Below are 18,606 nucleotides of genomic sequence, written 5' to 3' on the forward strand. Positions count from 1 at the left end.
AGTCTGTAGAAGATTTTTGCAAATGATGAAATAAATATGTGGATAGGCGTCACAAGGGAGTGACAAGATTTAAATTTTATTAGGTGGTGAAAATTGAGCAAGCCATCAGAGAATCAGTAAGCATCGAAGCGTCCTTTATTTTGCCTAATTTCTCTATTGGAGAAGGGTTTCATGTTTCATGCGTCTGAGCCACACACCATTTTCTAGCTGTCCACTAAATGTTCGCAGCCTTTTACGCTCGAAAACACCGAATGCTTTCCGGTGTGCCTTTTTCACCGTCCACGCTTCGTGCCTGTAGAGAGCCGCAAATAACGAAGCTTGTTATGCTCCCTCTGAACAACCACAGGACCTGTAACCTGTATTCCAGGACATTTCATGATTGATATTTCAATGACTGCCATTCCGAAGCCTAGCTATGATAGAATTTCGACTAATCGGCTCTCCAGGTGGCAATAGCCCAGCGCATGCGTCCAGAGCCCCTGAAGTTCTTTCGGATATGCTACCAGATAACTAGCCACCATTGAGCTACTCATTTGAAAGTCGAGAACGCAAAGGAAGTAATCATATGTGTGACACAAACAAATAACCGCAATTTTTTCGTCATCATTTTATTACAAAAAATAGTCCTGTCACAATAAACTCTACATCTTTCGTCTAGATTTCTATAGGATCTTGCCCTACAAGCGTGGCAACAGCCGAGCCGTGTTATTTTTTGTGGGCTGTTCAAATTACAACTAAGAATTTAGACTAAACTGTCAAGGAAGGAATTCATGCGTGAAATTCGACGCTAAATAATTCGCTTTAGTAAACTAGAGGGGGAGCTATTGATCGATCTTACGCCTAAATGATAGTTCAGAATGGAACAAATAATAGATGCAGTGGGTTTGCAATGGAAAATGTTACGAAGCACGAAAAAAATGCTTTCGGGTGAGATTTTTTGTACTTGTGATTATATGGGGTGTAAATAATATAAATTCGAGCGAATATAGTACTTTAGGGTGTAAATAAGGAATCTTTGTTAGGTAAAAATAAAGATGAAGAACTTAATCTTAAATCGAATGCAAAAAGGCATTAGAAAATACACTGGGCGAAATGCTCATGTTGAAAAATGTGTACGGTTAGGTTTCTTACGTGTACGGTTTTGTACTGGGAAAAATTCAAAGCGTGGTTTATAAATAAAAATTAGGGCCAAGAAAAAAGGGTTTTTTGAAGCTTACCGTCTAAAGAGTTGGACTTAATTCTACACCAAGAACGAACAACAATCGTTGTTCTTTAAACAACGAACTATTCACCCATCTGTACCTGTGTTGAACGAAATTGTCGTGGGTGCTTCCAAAATATAAGCTGTGAACACGTGCCGAGATATATTCGAGTGCCAGTCGACCTGGTGCGAAGAAAAGAGCATGTTAATCGTTGGAATCATCCAAAGATTGCTTGAATCCTTACCAAACAATATTCTTCTAACAATCACTGGATTCGATCATCGATCCGTAGCCGGATTCGGCCGTTGAGATCAAACTCTTGGAACAGCAAGGATCCGGATCGATGATCGGTACTGCCGGAGGTGCCATCATTATTGCTTCATTGGTCATCAAATCGACGGAGAGGATCTCATCCGGATCGTCCTCTTCCGGAGAAGGTTCCATAGGGTCCGGCGGTTGCGGTGGCGGGACACTTTGTTCCACCACACATTGTTCCTCATCCTGCAAGCCGTACGCACATCGCCGCATGCCCCGGCGGAATGCTATCCGCTTTCGTTTGGTCTCCTCGCTGTTAATGTCTGGATATATTCGCCGAATACGCTCTAAGAAGTCATGGTCTGGATCGTCGTCGTCCTGCAGTCGACAAATTCCACTCAGCTCGCCTTCATCTCCGTCCTCCATGCCCTCGTCATCGTCCACCAAACGTTTGCGTTTCTTCCCTCGGGGCGATTTCGACTTCATTCCACTAGCCGCAAACCGCCCTGACGGCGTATTATCACAAGGAATCCGCTCTCCGAGACTCTCCATCTCCTGATGGTGACGCTTCCTGCTCAGCAACCTGTTAAGATAGTATTTTGTTACAACAAATGTTAATTATTGAATGTTACGTTAAATCATTAAATAATGTGCAAAAGTCCTCATAATTCATATTATGGACACTTGAGGCATTTTTTAAGTATGACTTATTAAAAAGCATGCAACATAAATCAGTCTGAACGGAACCTTAGCGGTATCAAACTTTGAAAACACTTAGTTTACGATAGGTGCATTAGTTAGGAAACTATTTTTAGCCCAATTTGTTTTAGGCACCTACCTCAAGAATTATTCCTGGATTTTTTAAACAATAACCATGAAAATTACCTAAGAAATTCCATAGGAAGATTCTTCCAGGAATGTTCAAGATATTCTTAACTCGCTCAGGATTTTATCCAGTGATTCCTCTAAGGATACCTTCAGGAATTACTCTAGAGATTCCTCCTGAGTTTTCTTCAAAAATTCCTCCAGTAATTCATTAGGATATTTCCAAAGAAAGACTTTTCTCTCTTGGCATTCTTCCAACGATGTTTGTAAGCTCAAGGATTTTTTTTCAGAAGTTATCAGAGATTCTGAGATTAATTCTGAAAAAACATATTCCGGGTATTCTTCTTCTTTTTTCTGGCGTTACGTCCCAACTGGGACAAAGCCTGCTTCTCAGCTTAGTGTTCAATGAGCACTTCCACAGTTATTAACTGAGAGCTTTCTTTGCCGATTGACCATTTTTGCATGTGTATATATCGTGTGGCAGGTACGAAGATACACTATGCCCTGGAAGTCGAGAAAATTTTCAACCCGAAAAGATCCTCGACCGGTGGGATTCGAACCCACGGCCCTCAGCTTGGTCTTGCTGAATAGATGCGCGTTCACCGCTACGGCTATCTGGGCCCCATAATAAATAATAATAAAAGTGTATGTTTCAAACTAACTCTTGATGAACAAGGATCTCTGGAATAACTCCTGGGTTCTTGAGCAAGTTTTACAATATTACCTAGATAAATTGCTGAAATATAGAGATGGTTGGATTTTAAATCTCTGGATAATATTCTGCTGGATTTTCTGATGGAATTCGCTATGAACTGTAGAGATGTCTGCCTAAATCGACGTTTTGAAGATTCCATGGGTTTTTTTTTGGGAATTTTTTTTGTGAAATGTTTGGAAGAATTACATGATAATCTTAGGATGCTGGATGCTGGAGAACATAGTAGCGTTGGATTGCTCAAGGACTGCTGGAGCAAATTAGGATTCACTGCAATCTAAATAAGGAAAAAATGTACTTTAGCGACCATTTTGGTTAAAATAGAGACCTATCAAAAATAGTTTTTAAAATTTAAAATAGAAACCAAGTCTTTAAAAAGAGACCTACCAACTACCCTGGTCATGTGGTTAAATATTTTGAAAGTAGGCAAACAGATTGTTAATGTTAAATAGATACATTCCTTTGAACCCTTGGATGTGCCCTGTAAGAATTGGAATCCTAAATCAAATCTCAACTACAAAGACAGCAATTGAAAAGTTTTTGACTAAAATCAATCAAGCTCAATAAAACACAAATAATTGCGGAATTGACTTGAGGACCCAAAGATCTAATACGAAACAACTTCATCCCGTGAAATGTAATTATGTGTTCTGTGAATTGTGAACTTATGTAGCTGTCTCATACATACCTCAACTCGATATCCTCCTTGGGTGTCAATCGCTGCGGGTCATGGTTCCGCGTCACGATCTGCACGTTGTTCGTGTTGGCCAACATCAGCATCGACAGGAAGTATCGCGCCGTAAAGTCCTCCGTTTTGTTCTCCATGACTTGGGCGAAGTTTATCACTGACACTTCCTCCGTCACTTCTTCAGGCCCGAACGATTCGATAATCTCGGTACCGTAAGCATGGATGTCGAAATGATTCCTTCTCTCCGATTGGATCAGAATCGGTTTCAACTTCCGGTGCCAATTGTTCACCTTTTCAATCAGCTCCTTCGCTTCTGCCACACTTTGGATGTACTTGGCACTGGTCAGAGCCGAACTTTCGTCGTCAGGTTGTGGTAGATCAGTCACTTCGGGCGTTTGATCTGTTGGCTCAGGTGTGCCTTCCTTTGACCGACTCTGTCGTAACACCGACTGATCGTTCTGATCGTCTGAAATTCCTGAATCGCGTGACATGGTTCGCGTCGGGGTCGATTGCTGTGACTCAGACTGAGGCTTTTCCAATTGAGCAGCAGCTGATTGCTCTCCATCTGGGGTAGGTTCCACTACACCCGATTCCTTCTGCACTGCAGACACTTCATTCTGTCCACTGCAAAGGCCACCGTTTAGGTGAGACCCACGAACAATCTCATCACTGGCTAGGCCAAGCGTTGGCTCGTCGTTTTCAAACCCGAAGAAGTCGTCTTCCGGCGAGGCAGGCCGGGACACGTTAGACTGCTGGCCATCACTTAGCGGGGCCAGGCTGTACAGACACTTGCTGTGCGGACTCTGGAGGATATCCGCATATTCGTCGAAACCGTGGAAATCTGGAATGGAAGTGTGGATAATGAATCCATGTGATGTATTAAAAGTTGATTAAAATGTGAATTTCACACATATTATATTGATATTTGGGTAAGGTACCGTGGGGCAAGTGGGTAATGGATTTCGCATAGTTGGGATTCTTCAAATTCTAGAGACCCTAAATTAAAACAAATAAGGTCGTGTATATTTTTTGGCTTGACTCTCACCAAATATAAGCAGTATACTGAAATTGATTTTTATGTAAAATTGAAGATAAAAGTACAGATATTTTTTTTGAAAAACCTCTCCTTACTTTTCATGTGCCCCACAGGTGGGGCAAGTGAAAAGTTTATCGTTTTGACCAATAAATTCAAAAACTAACAGTTACATTCACAATTTCCATTGCCTTTAACATTTGTTAAGGCGTCCCAATGAACAATAACATAAGTAATATGTAAACAAAGAAAATTTTATTCTTGTTACTTGAATTTTCTTCTATTCAGTTGTGTTTGTTGAAATGATTCGACAACATTATAATTGCAACATATACAATGTTAGTTCTTACATCATGGGACAGCAATTGCATTTCTGATCTCTAGAATTTCCACCGCTCATTATTTGTTTTTAAGAAAATCGGATATGACGTCGGATAACTCTTCAAGAGAAATTAAACGAAATCCTTCAATAACCCATTTTTTATGTTTTGAACTAGCTTTACATAGACATTCCACGAGATTTCCGTGCGTTCTCTTATATTGGAACTTTTCAATCAACATCTTCCTTTTAATCGGCTTTCCGAAGTAAACATATTAATATCGTATTATTTGGCAACCCTTTTTTTAGAGAAGTTCCATGATTTGGCCATGATAATATCATTTAACGCTTTGAGTATAGTGTTTCTTGAATTATCAGCACGTTCTGTTGTTCTATGATAATTGCGAACCTTTTATACCTATAGCTACCTATAGAGAAAACACAAATTCAATCTTTAATGAGAAACTTTTCACTTGCCCCACGTGATTAGAAAATTGACTGTGTTTCAATTTAGTTATTTTTACTTCTATGTCAAATTATTTCCAAAACTTTTTTTGTTGCAGTTCAAAACTGTCAGAGGGGACAACTTAGAAGTGGTACAGAAAATTATTTTCCGCACAGAAATTTCTACAGAAAATATTAAAATAGGATTGCACGCCGCCAACTTGTTACGGAGTTATAGTTGACAGGTTAACAATATTTCGCTCTATTATGCAATAATTTCATTTTTCATTTTCATTTTGCAGCGTTTGGTGGGGCAATGAGAGCGCAAGTCAGTCCAAAGCCGGGGGAAGGGATAGGTAATGGCCGTAATAGTCTATGCGGACCACTTGAACACCATCGGAAAGGATAAGAAGGGTTGGGGTAGGGTATAGGGAATTGGAGAAGACTTGACACAGTAATGCGATTAATGCTGCAAAATGTAAATGTGCTGAAAGCAATTTAATTTGAGTTTTGAAGTTTGATTTGACTTATTAAAATTCCAAATAGATCGGCCATTGTACAAGTAAGAAAGAATATGCTGATCGCTTTCTAGAAATTTTATAAACAACAAAATAATAACAATATGAGAATGATGCTAAGGGCTGCTGATGGCACGATGCTTCGCTTTAGGAGATTTTGATACTGATTGAACACTATAAAGAGCGCAATTCAATCGATGGTGATAACTTTACAAAATTTATCTGTTTTTGCAATGATTGACGATGCTGATTTATATAAAAATAGTTGATATTATTAGTTCATTAGTTTGTTTGATCTATGAGTTAATAATGGAAAAATTTTACATACCCTTGATGATTATACTTCCCTGACCAGAAATATTCTATTTTGAGCACTCTTTTCGAAGCTATTCTATCCAGGTATCCATGTACTGCTTTCAATCCTGAAAGTATTCTTATTGTGCATGCTCATGCATTATATTAGTGATGCTCATAATCATGCAACAGATAAGAAGGAGAGAAAAAGGGAATATAGGAACAGTGATTAGTAATGAGTTAATTATGTAGTTTTGTTAGAATTATAAACAATTAAACAGTAGTAATGAATAGCTTACAAAAACTTTGCAGCATAGCTGAGCCTTTCGGATCGTAAGACCGATGTATAAAAATAATTTGTTTCGAAATTGTCCGCGTGGTCTTCTAGTGCCCCTATTAGATAAGAATCAGTCATAGACATACATACCGAATGCTCGCCATGACCCTATGACCAACATTTGTATATGTATAGCCTTAGCTGATGTGGCTTTTCTAATAGGTAGTTCTTTCACTCATTGATTGTCTTCAAAACTGTATCAAGTATAGAAAATTGATTTTATTTCATTTATTACTACATTGAAGCTACATTGTACTTATTAAGTATTAGGTATTAATTTATGTTTTATCACTATTGATATTATCAAGGCCAGAATTCCCAGTGAGTGAAGAACTTTATAGTACTAGAACACCATAGAAGATCGCTAAACATTACCTAATCATGGAACGGCTTTTTGCTCTATTATTTTAGGTAGATGCTATTGATCTCCCTTTGCTCCTATCCGCAACCCGGTGCACGCGCCCTGTTGGTTTTCGAAAACCTCGTAGAAGATTACAAACCGTCAATGGCATTCCCAATTACTACCCCACATTGCACATTCAAGGGTCTGATTGTGCTCCTAACCCACCCTCAGTCTGTAATCTTCTCGCCAGTTTGAAATTATATTTTCCCGAAGTGAAAGTAATTTTGATGAGTGATAGCGTAGTGCAGCCCAACTGCATAGTACAGTAGTTTAACCAGAATCTTTAGGTCAGAAGATAAAATCTAAATTTTGTAATAAATAGGTTGCCATTGCTTTGAAATTCACCCAACATCTAATCAAAACTACTAACAACAGCGATCAATTATCAAAATTCATCGCTCCCTGGAAAATATAATTCCAAGCCCAGGGAATATTTCGCTCTATTATGCAATAATGGCTGAAAAATCTCAGAAATCTCTTGCCTATCGTAATGTTCTCAATGGCCTCAAAGATTTACGCATGAGTTTAAAACATTAATTCACATATTCAGTAAAATATTCCAATTATTTTCACTTACCCCATTTACCCACTTGCCCCGCGGTACCTTATGTGTTACAAATCACGACCCACCATTAGATGAAAAATTATTACTTTTCGGTGGCGCGATGATAAGGCTTGTAATGTAATAATACCTATCTGATAAAATTCCATACATTTTTCCACAAATCGAGGCTCCCACTGATCATCATGATTTCCGCCTTAGATTTGATGTTTCTATCGTCCTCTTAAAATTTGTACCGCAATTGATGAGGCGCATAATGTACTCTTGGCATATTAACAGTATTTCTGGACTCTCTGCCGTTTAAGGTTGTGATGCAATGTTGATACATCAGGCTCCTTCAGTTGTAAGAAATAACAATCACTTTTCTATTAATAGTAGCTAGTAGCGTAATTAGTTCTTCTTCTTCTTCTTCTTCTTGGCATTACGTCCTCACTGGGACAAAGCCTGCTTCTCAGCTTAGTGTTCTTATGAGCACTTCCACAGTTATTAACTGAGAGCTTTCTTTACCGAAGTTGTCATTTTCGCATTCGTATTCGTAATGGGCATTTTCTTGACTTCCCTGGGCATTATCGTACCAATGCCCAGGGAAGTCAAGGAAATTTACGAAAAGATCCTGGACCGACCGGGAATCGAACCCAGACACCTTCAGCATGGCTTTGCTTTGTGGCCGCGGACTCTAATCACTCGGTTAAGGAAGGGCCCTGCCAGTGTAATTAGTTATCAATGATTGATAATCAATTTAATATTTGTGACATAACAGTTAGACAGGTTTCTTTAATTTATTCAGTAAAATTATTATACACTTCATAAGCCAAAATGCTCTCATACGAGCAAATCGGTTTCTCAAAACGACGAAATAAATGATTCCAATAGGGTCTAGGGAAGGTCAAATGCTAAGCGTGTTCTACTATGGGGTCTATTTTACTGCGATTCAAGTTGAAATAATCTGGAGAAATTTGTTCTTTTCTGAATTCTGAATTTTGTAAGACGTGGTATTGATATTTCAGTAAGATGGAAGATGGACCACTGTTTTCCTTGAAGAAACTTATGGCATTCTAGAATGTACATCTTTGTGTCTAAAAAGGAAATACAGGCATGCACGGATTTGCATATTTTCAGATTCAGATAGCATTCAACTAAAAGCTGAAAGCTTTAATATCATTCACAAGCCAATAAAAACTGGTATGGAAATGCATAGCGAAAGCAATTGGTCGTTAAGAACCAGGTTAATTTATACTGGGTAAAGGCCATTGTGCAATTGAACAAAATGAAAAAGCTGATTTACTTACAAGGAAAGGATCGAGTGTCCAGTTCACGGGATCAGAACCTTTCTGCGGTGTATTTAAATGGGTAATACAAATGGAATTGAAACAATGGGAGGATCAAATGAAATATCTCGGAAAAAAAATGAGACACACAAAAATGACCACCATAATTTTATTTTAAATCGGATACTTCTCAAATGTACCTATATATGCTATGTTTTCGGCATAATTTATTTATTGAATTTCCTCTCCCAAGCTGAATGCTCGTAGTACATTTATTAACACTGCTCATGAGATCTTGGGCGAGGCTTTGCCCATCTTTCTTACACAATTTGTTCCAGTTTTTCTTCAAAGCTTCATCGGTTTTGAATGTTTTTCCGTTTCTCTTCTACTTATTCTTCATTATCATCCAAAACTTTTCGATCGGACGAAGTTCTGGTGTATTTGGCGGGTTCGCCTCCTTCGGGACCACATTAACGCCCTTCGCTTCGTACCAATCCATTACAGGCTTGGCGTGGTGGCACGAAGCGAGATCCGACCAGAACAGCGTGGGACCACAGTAAAAGCGGAGGAAGGATAGCAAGCGCTTCTGCAAGCATTCCTCTCGATAAATTTGCCCGTTTATGGGCTTCGTAGCCGTGCGGTTAGCGGCGTCAGTCGTTTAGGCGTATTGTACTACGGAGTGTAGGTTCGATTCCCGCCCCAGTCGGAAAAAATCTTTTCGTCAAACGAAACATTCTTCACTGGTCCACTGGTCGTTCCGTGTGTCCGTTGTCTAATGTTAGTTATGTTCAGTCTGTGCAGCTTATGGCTGAAGACGGTGAAAATTGTCTTTTAAATGTGGATGTTAGCGCTTTAAGGTGGCACATTCTTGTAAAGAACCCTGAATACGATGGGAATGACTAAATCTTATTTTTCGTTCTCGTTTGCATTCTTCTTTTTGATATATCCACGCATCTAGTTCGCCCGGATAATCTATATTGTCATGCATAAAACATAAATCGAAATCATGGCTAACTCGATGATTAATATCACCTGATTTTAACTAATCCCGCTAATATTATAAAGATGTATTGTTCCTTGAATTCGGGTTATTCTTAACCCGTATAGGCCTGATTAAAAGCAAAAATACAAAAATCCTTACCGCTCAGTGAATTCTCAACGGATTATAATGATTTTTTGTCAGTATACTGGCACACATATCTAGATGAAAAAACGAAAAAGATGAAAGTTTTTTCATCTACTTATAGGTATTCCACTAAACAGCTCGAAGATTTATTAACACATATCTAGTTTCTAGAAGTGGCCAGAGGAAGATGAAAATATTCCTATGGGCGGAGTTATTCCGGTGGGTCACTGGGTTAAGTCAGGTAAAAAATGGCTATTTTTTTGGGACATGCCAAGTTACCCTCATTTATTTACAACGACAATTTTTAATTTGCATAAATCATTTAGATCTGATATTCCACATTATCAGGGCTGGTAGCAAGAATTGGTACCGAAAAAAGTTATTTTAGTGACCAAATTTGAGAAATAAGTGACTAAAAAGTGACTTTCTATTCTCGAAAAAGTGACTAAAAGTGACTTGAAAAGCAAGCCGTAATCAATTTTATTTCAATTCTAGTATACTGTTTTACGATCAATATCAATCATGATAGGGAATATTCCATATGATCTTCTGCAGGTAGTAGGTCTAGTTGAGTACCATATTTGGACATTTTTATTGTGCTTCCAAATTTACAAGATATCGCCTAGAATTATTTCAAACAGGGTAGTTCATATTTACGTTAATAATCCTTTTTAGTAGATTTTCAATATTTTCAAAATGATGTGTCTTTTATGTTACCAAAGTATTTTATATTGTAAATTTTAATAAGAATTTGGAACATTTGTAAAATTAAAATTATTGTCATTTCACATTTCCATTTAAACTCCAGCTCTTCTACCTAATAAGGTCAATATTTTTATGCATTAATCGATATTCCAAATAAAAAATGATGACAGAAGATCGAATTTGATTGGAATACTGCTTAAATCGCGTCCTTTAAACGCCGACTAAGGAAGAAATTTTCCATCAGTAAGTTTAATGGAAGGTATTCACATTCTAAGACTTCCTCGTAAAATTACGCCAAGTAACTTTTTGTTTTGCCGTAAATTATATAAGGTACCGCGGGGTAAGTGGGTAAATGGGGTAAGTGAAAACAATTGATGTATTTTACTGAATATGTGAATTAACGTTTTAAACTCATGCGTAAACCTTTGAGGCCATTCAGAACATTACGATAGGTAAGAGATTTCTGAGATTTTTCAGCCATTTTTGCATAATAGAGCGAAAAATTGTTAACCTGTCAACTGTTACTCCGTAACAAGTTGGCGGCGTACAATCTTATTTTAATATTTTCAGTGGAAAAAAGTTGCGGAAAATAATTTCTTGTACCACTTCTTAGTTGTCCTCTGTGACAGTTTCAAACTGCAATAAAAAAAGTTTTAGAATTAATTCGACGTAGACCTAAAAATAACTAAATTTAAACACTGTTAATTTTCTTATCAGGTGGGGCAAGTGAAAAGTTTATCATTAGAGATTAAATTTGAGTTTTCGTATTAAGTAGCCATAAGTAAGCATGGTTCGCAATTATTATAGAAAAACATAACGTGCTGATAATTCAAGGAACACTATACTCAAGCGTTAAAGGTAGTGCTTCGTGAAGCCCAAGCAGGACAGTTCGGTTTTGCGTCGTCCGATTGATTTTTCTGACGGATTCGCGCGTATTTTCGTTGCCGGAGAATTTTTTTCCCCTGTTTTGGAGCGTCTTGCTGGGTAGTGCTTCGTGAAGCCCAAGCAGGACAGTTCGGTTTTGCGTCGTCCGATTGATTTTTCTGACGGATTCGCGCGTATTTTCGTTGCCGGAGAATTGTTTTCCCCTGTTTTGGAGCGTCTTGCTGGGTAGTGCTTCGTGAAGCCCAAGCAGGACAGTTCGGTTTTGCGTCGTCCGATTGATTTTTCTGACGGATTCGCGCGTATTTTCGTTGCCGGAGAATTTTTTTCCCCTGTTTTGGAGCGTCTTGCTGGGTAGTGCTTCGTGAAGCCCAAGCAGGACAGTTCGGTTTTGCGTCGTCCGATTGATTTTTCTGACGGATTCGCGCGTATTTTCGTTGCCGGAGAATTTTTTTCCCCTGTTTTGGAGCGTCTTGCTGGGTAGTGCTTCGTGAAGCCCAAGCAGGACAGTTCGGTTTTGCGTCGTCCGATTGATTTTTCTGACGGATTCGCGCGTATTTTCGTTGCCGGAGAATTTTTTTCCCCTGTTTTGGAGCGTCTTGCTGGGTAGTGCTTCGTGAAGCCCAAGCAGGACAGTTCGGTTTTGCGTCGTCCGATTGATTTTGCTGACGGATTCGCGCGTATTTTCGTTGCCGGAGAATTTTTTCCCCTGTTTTGGAGCGCCTTGCTGGGTAGTGCTTCGTGAAGCCCAAGCAGGACAGTTCGGTTCTGCGTCGTCCGATTGATTTTTCTGACGGATTCGCGCGTATTTTCGTTGCCGGAGAATTTTTTTCCCTTGTTTTGGAGCGTCTTGCTGGGTAGTGCTTCGTGAAGCCCAAGCAGGACAGTTCGGTTTTGCGTCGTCCGATTGATTTTTCTGACGGATTCGCGCGTATTTTCGTTGCCGGAGAATTTTTTTCCCCTGTTTTGGAGCGTCTTGCTGGGTAGTGCTTCGTGAAGCCCAAGCAGGACAGTTCGGTTTTGCGTCGTCCGATTGATTTTTCTGACGGATTCGCGCGTATTTTCGTTGCCGGAGAATTTTTCCCCTGTTTTGGAGCGCCTTGCTGGGTAGTGCTTCGTGAAGCCCAAGCAGGACAGTTCGGTTTTGCGTCGTCCGATTGATTTTTCTGACGGATTCGCGCGTATTTTCGTTGCCGGAGAATTTTTTCCCCTGTTTTGGAGCGCCTTGCTGAGTAGTGCTTCGTGAAGCCCAAGCAGGACAGTTCGGTTTTGCGTCGTCCGATTGATTTTTCTGACGGATTCGCGCGTATTTTCGTTGCTGGATTTTTTTTTCCCTGTTTTGGAGCGCCTTGCTGGGTAGTGCTTCGTGAAGCCCAAGCAGGACAGTTCGGTTTTGCGTCGTCCGATTGATTTTTCTGACGGATTCGCGCGTATTTTCGTTGCCGGAGAATTTTTTCCCCTGTTTTGCAGTAGTGTGTGTTCCTTTGACTGCGACGCTTGCTCCTGCGGGGCGGGTGATGCGGTCAGGATCGAACGTGTTACGCGTGGAGTGCAGTGAAAATGTGTATAGTGTTTTACGGAAACCCCAGTGCAGCGACGGAGAAAAACTGCTTCACATCCTGGTAAAATCGTTCTTTATTATTGTTTACTTTACTCACTTATTACCAATTCAAACTAAATACGTGCCAGGGTCGAAAATATAATTTTCGATTCGGGAAGTGTAAAAACATTGCATATATCCATTTGATATCTGGATGTTTTTATGCGGGGCTTACTGTAAATAAAAATGACCTCAGAATGTGTGTGTATTTACTGCCATTCTTGAAATGGGTCGTTGGAATTTCAGTAGAGCTATCACCTTTCATCTCCTGGGCTAAAATTGTCTGCAGATATAAAGATATCGAAGGGTATCATTAAATACATGCATACAATTTTCTTCCATAAAAGCACTGCCGGCCAGTGGGAGGTGGATTGTATCACACACACACACACACACACACACACACACACTATACTCAAGCGTTAAAAGCTATTAGAAATCATGGAATTTCTCTAAAAGATGTTGTCAAACATTACAATATTAATATGTCTACTTTGGGCAGCCAATTAAAAGGAAGACGTTGACTGAAAAGTTGAATGTCTGTGTAAGCTAGTTCAAAACATAAAAATGGGGCACAGGTCTATCCACATAAAAAAGATTCTAAATACGTTATTGAAGTATTCCGTTTAATTTCTCCCGAAGATAACGACGTCATATTCGACTTTTTCAAAAACAAATAACGAGCGGTGGAAATTCTACAGAGCAGAAATGCAATTGCTGTCCTATAAACATTGGAAATGTTGCAGTTATCTTCTTCTTCTTCTTTCTGGCGTTACGTCCCCACTGGGACAAAGCCTGCTTCTCAGCTTAGTGTTCTTATGAGCACTTCCACAGTTATTAACTGAGAGCTTACTATGCCAATGACCATTTTTGCATGTGTATATCGTGTGGCAGGTACGAAGATACTCTATGCCCTGGGAAGTCGAGAAAATTTCCAACCCGAAAAGATCCTCGACCGGTGGGATTCGAACCCACGACCCTCAGCTTGGTCTTGCTGAATAGCTGCGCGTTTACCGCTACGGCTATCTGGGCCCCATATGTTGCAGTTATAATGTTGTCGAATCGTTTCAACTAACAAAACTGAACAGAAGAAAATTCAAGTGAAAAGAATAACATTTTCTTTGTTTACATGTTACTTATGTTATTGTTCATTGGGAAGCCTTAACAAATGTTAAAGCTAATAGAAATCGTGAATATAACTGTTTGTTTTTGAAATTATTGTTCAAAACGGTAAACTTTTCACTTGCCCCACTTTTGGGGCAAGTGAAAAGTAAAGAGACATTTTTCAAAAACTGTTTTCTGTATTTTTTTCTTCAATTTTTCATAAAAATTAATTTCAGCATGCTGCTTATATTTAGTGGGAGTCAAGCTAAAAAATATACACGACCTCATTTGTTTCAATTTAAAGTCTCTAGAATTTAAAGAATCTCAACTATGCGAATTCCATTACCCACTTGCCCCACGGTACCTTACTTTAATGAATTCAATCTGTTTTTTTTAAGAAAAACCACGAACAAAAAAAATAAAATTAAATAAAATCATATTTTTTGTGAGAAATTTTGAAAAATTTACGAGGAATTTCTAAAAAAAATCCTAGTGTAATTTCTGATGAAACTTGTGTGAGTTATAATGATGAATACCTACAAGGATAACTGAAAAATCTCTCGAATTCTTGATGAATATATTTCTTGATAAATTGCTATGATAATAAAAGCATATTAATCCATCAATGGTCGGAGCAATAACTATAATAATTGCTGTAGTATTAACTAGTGTGGAACCTTGAATTAAATTTTAAAGAATCTTTGCAGGTCTTATATTTGAAAAAATATCAGTGAAGTGTTTGAGCCGCAGTAATAATATTTTGAAGAAATGCTGGACAAATTTCTAGAGGAATCTAATGAGGAATCCCAGATGCAATTCATCGAGCAATTCTTGGAAAAGATTTTATCCAATAATACCTTAAGTAAGTTTTGAGAAATTCCGGGAGTAATTATGGATGAATTTTTGAGAGAATCCTTATAAAAAAGCCTGGATTAAATGAAATATGCGTAGGAATTATTGTAGGGTTTCTTGTAAAAATGTCGATTCGTTCGTCAAAACTAATTGAGCTCTGGAGCTACCATGGGAAAGAGAGGGTTATGGCAAAAAAGTGACTTTAGATACCGTATTGATTATAATGCCTTTAGAGACCTTAACTAAAAATAAACACTTTTTAGAGATATGCATTGAAATAGTATCCAAGCCTTTAAAAAAGATCTGCTTACCTGAAAATATACTATTTTTACTAGCTTTAATCTTTTCCTACAAATATTATTTATTTCATATGCTCATGAAAGATACCCAACTAGAACTGGGAATCGTATTTGCCTTTCCCATTTTAGCAATCCTAAGTCCTACTTCCTTATTTAAACAAGTTATTCGGAATATTAAAAATAATTTAAAGTGAATTGACTGAATACCTCAAGTTGTAACAGGGGCGCAGCCGAATTTTTTTTTTTTTTGATTGAAGAAATGTTGTGTTACAAAAAGGACATATTCTGCCATAATAATTACTGGTTCGAAGTTTTTTTTCCTGCGTATAGCCGAAATCCTCTGATAATTCCAGGTTTTTTCCAGGTTGAATAAAATTCTCTGATAATTCCAGGTTTTCCAGGATTTTTTAGGTAGTAGACACCCTGCTAACTTAAAACTTAGCCTAAATTAAGAAGGCCGATTCAAAATTTTCTCCCGAAAAATTAGCTCAAAATAGTTGAAAAAAGTGACTTTTTGACGAAAAAAGTGACTTTAGTTGAAATGGCTTCAAAAAAGAGACTTTAAAGTGGCTGGCCTCAAAAAAGTGACCAAGTCACTAAAAAGTGACTCGCTACCAGCCTTGCACATTATAAATCAAGAGTTTTGACCCGTTTAAAATATACCGGATGTGGCCAATTGGACTTAATGCCCGGAAGAACCGGCTACAGATTTGTTGGATACTAAACTGTTTCAATTCTCGTAAAGTAAAAATCAAACATAATTGTGCACTAAAATGCGTTGCTATAGGCTTGGCACATATGTTTAGATACAAATTGGCCACTTTATTGTAAATTTGAGGCGTACTGGGGACTCGAAAATGGTCATTTGTAGGATCATTCAATTGCAGGACTCATAGTTATCCAATTCAATCGTTTCTCAAAAATTTTACACTGATGCAATTTTCTTTAAGTTCCGTGATATTGTGGCCACATTATAGCCGATACCGGAAATTATCTGTTACTTCAAATTTGCCTTCCTCCAGGGGCACAAACGCACAATACCCTTTTCACCCGACCTGACCCAGTGATCCACCGGAATAACTCCGGCCACATGAATATCTCCGCGTTCCTCCGGCCACTTCCAGAAATTAGATATGTGTGCCACTATACTGACAAAAAATCATTTGAATCCATTAAGAATTCGCTGAGCGGTGCTAGTTTTAATATTTTTGTTTTCACTCAGGCCTATACGGGTTAAAGTACTGCCTGTGTGCATCACTTTAATTTTGCATACAATCAGCTTGGCAATCAATTTAGGTAGTTTCTATTATTTCCCACAAAAAAATATGACAAAATGATAAGCCGTTTCATTCAGTTACTTTCGACGTATTTGTACCAGTGTAAAATCGACTCAAGTAGTGTTTTGTGTCGAATCCGTGGTTGTCACTTTGTCTCTCCATACAATATCTTCAAGAATTCAACCAATAATTTCTCTAGTGATGCTTCTACTGATTCCTTGAGATTTCTTACGGACTTGTCGTTCATTTTTTAAAGATTTCATCCAAGAGCTTTTCTAAGGATACTTTCAGAATCTACTCCAGAAACTCCTCTCAAGATTCCTCCAAAAAGCTAAGGATTATTTTTTGAAATTCTTGGTATCCTATAGTAATCTCTGATGAAACTTCTGTAAATATTCCTGCTGAACTCTCAAAGGATCTCTGAAAAACCTCTTTGACTACTTAGGAGGCCATGGTAGATTTTCTAGATAAATTGCTTAAATAAATATGTCTCAATCAAATCCCTGGATAATAACTTGTAGCATTTTCCGAGAGTATTTCTAGAAATTCATTGAAAAAGAAATCAGGAGGAACTTAATAAGCATTCCCTGGACGAATTTATTGAGGAATTCCTGGTAGAACTCTTAGTAGATTTCCTGAAATAATCCCTGAAGAAATTTTGTAGCAATTTATAAGAAAAATCGTGAAGAAATCCATATGCAAATGACTGAAAAAAGAATTGGGCTTAGGAACTCCTTGATGAATTCTAGTGGGGTTTCCTGGAAAAATCTCTTAACGATTTTTTCCAAAAACAGTAGGATGAATCTTGATGGTTTTTTTGTAAGAACTGCACAAAGTCCTGGAATAGCATCTGGCAAAATTTTCAGAGTAGTTCCAGTGAAAATACTGGAGGTAGATGTGTTGGATTGTTGGAAATGGAGCAAATTCTTAATATTTTCTTTCCCATGGTACTTGCAGGGCTCTATTGAACTATTCATAAACAATCAATGTATAATTTAAAACAAAACAACTGTGAAACAGATTAAAAAAAAAGCTTTCGGATCGAAAGAATTTACCAAGACACCTAGACTCTGCAGAAGGTCAACCAATTTTCAACATAATAGGCTTTTTCAGAAGACGTTTTAAATCAGCTGATCTTGAAGCACTTTGACAGTTCTACTACTGAAATGACAGCCCCGTGTATAAGCCTTTTCATGTGACAGCTCCGTGTATGCATTTGTTTACATTTGCCGAAGAGCGGTGCATACACGAGCTTGTCATTTCCGAACAATAACTGTCAAACAGCTTCCGAATCAGCTCTGATTTGAAACTGATGTCGTTTTTCTTTATTTGCACCGCCTGCACCGTTTTCCCACCGGTGTAGCAAAACTTGCACCCAAACCGTTCTTTTATTCCGCAGGTAGCACACCGTTTTTACACTCGATCGCCACCGGTGCAGAAAATCCTACACCCTGATCGAACTGGGTGTAGCAGGTAATGCACTCTTTTTACCAATACATATGTATGGTTCTTAGCTGTCAGTGGCGTTCTTGTTTTGGTCGTTTAGGTAGATTTTGTTGTTTTCGGTTACGAAGAAGCAAGATTCGCTCATATCTGCGTAGATAGAATGGATTTATTTTAGATTTGAATCTTTTTAGTCAGTTAAAGGAGAAATGTTTTTAATGAACAAAACTACAAGATATAAATATGATTTATATAAGAATAATTGAAGATACTTTGACATATGAGTAAATATGTTTCAACGATAAGAAGGGGAACTTTTTCGGCTTATGACAGAAAATTGAACTCTTCTTTCAGATATTTGGATTACATGTATAACAGTAGATACTACTTTACAAAACATTTTATGAACAAGTTTATGAAAATTTGACTTTAAAAACGGGGGTGCCTGAGTCATCAAC

The 18,606-nt window shown here is 38.2% G+C and overlaps 1 protein-coding gene across 1 annotated transcript in view; it reads right to left on the minus strand.

Annotated features, from left to right (window-relative positions):
- Positions 1-590: 590 nt before the first annotated feature.
- LOC5574056 overlaps positions 591-18,606 on the minus strand; it is a 42,218-nt gene continuing 24,202 nt past the window's right edge. Inside the window, exons 5-7 of the mRNA XM_021857587.1 lie at positions 3,683-4,523; positions 1,447-2,040; positions 591-1,384 (exon numbers count right to left, since the gene is read on the minus strand). Of these exons, the coding sequence (XP_021713279.1) occupies positions 1,461-2,040; positions 3,683-4,523 (1,421 nt within the window). The 3' untranslated portion in view covers positions 591-1,384; positions 1,447-1,460. The remainder of the gene's footprint in view (positions 1,385-1,446; positions 2,041-3,682; positions 4,524-18,606) is intronic.

Source organism: Aedes aegypti, chromosome 1 (genome assembly GCF_002204515.2).
Source record: "Aedes aegypti strain LVP_AGWG chromosome 1, AaegL5.0 Primary Assembly, whole genome shotgun sequence".
NCBI classification, from domain to species: domain Eukaryota; kingdom Metazoa; phylum Arthropoda; class Insecta; order Diptera; family Culicidae; genus Aedes; species Aedes aegypti.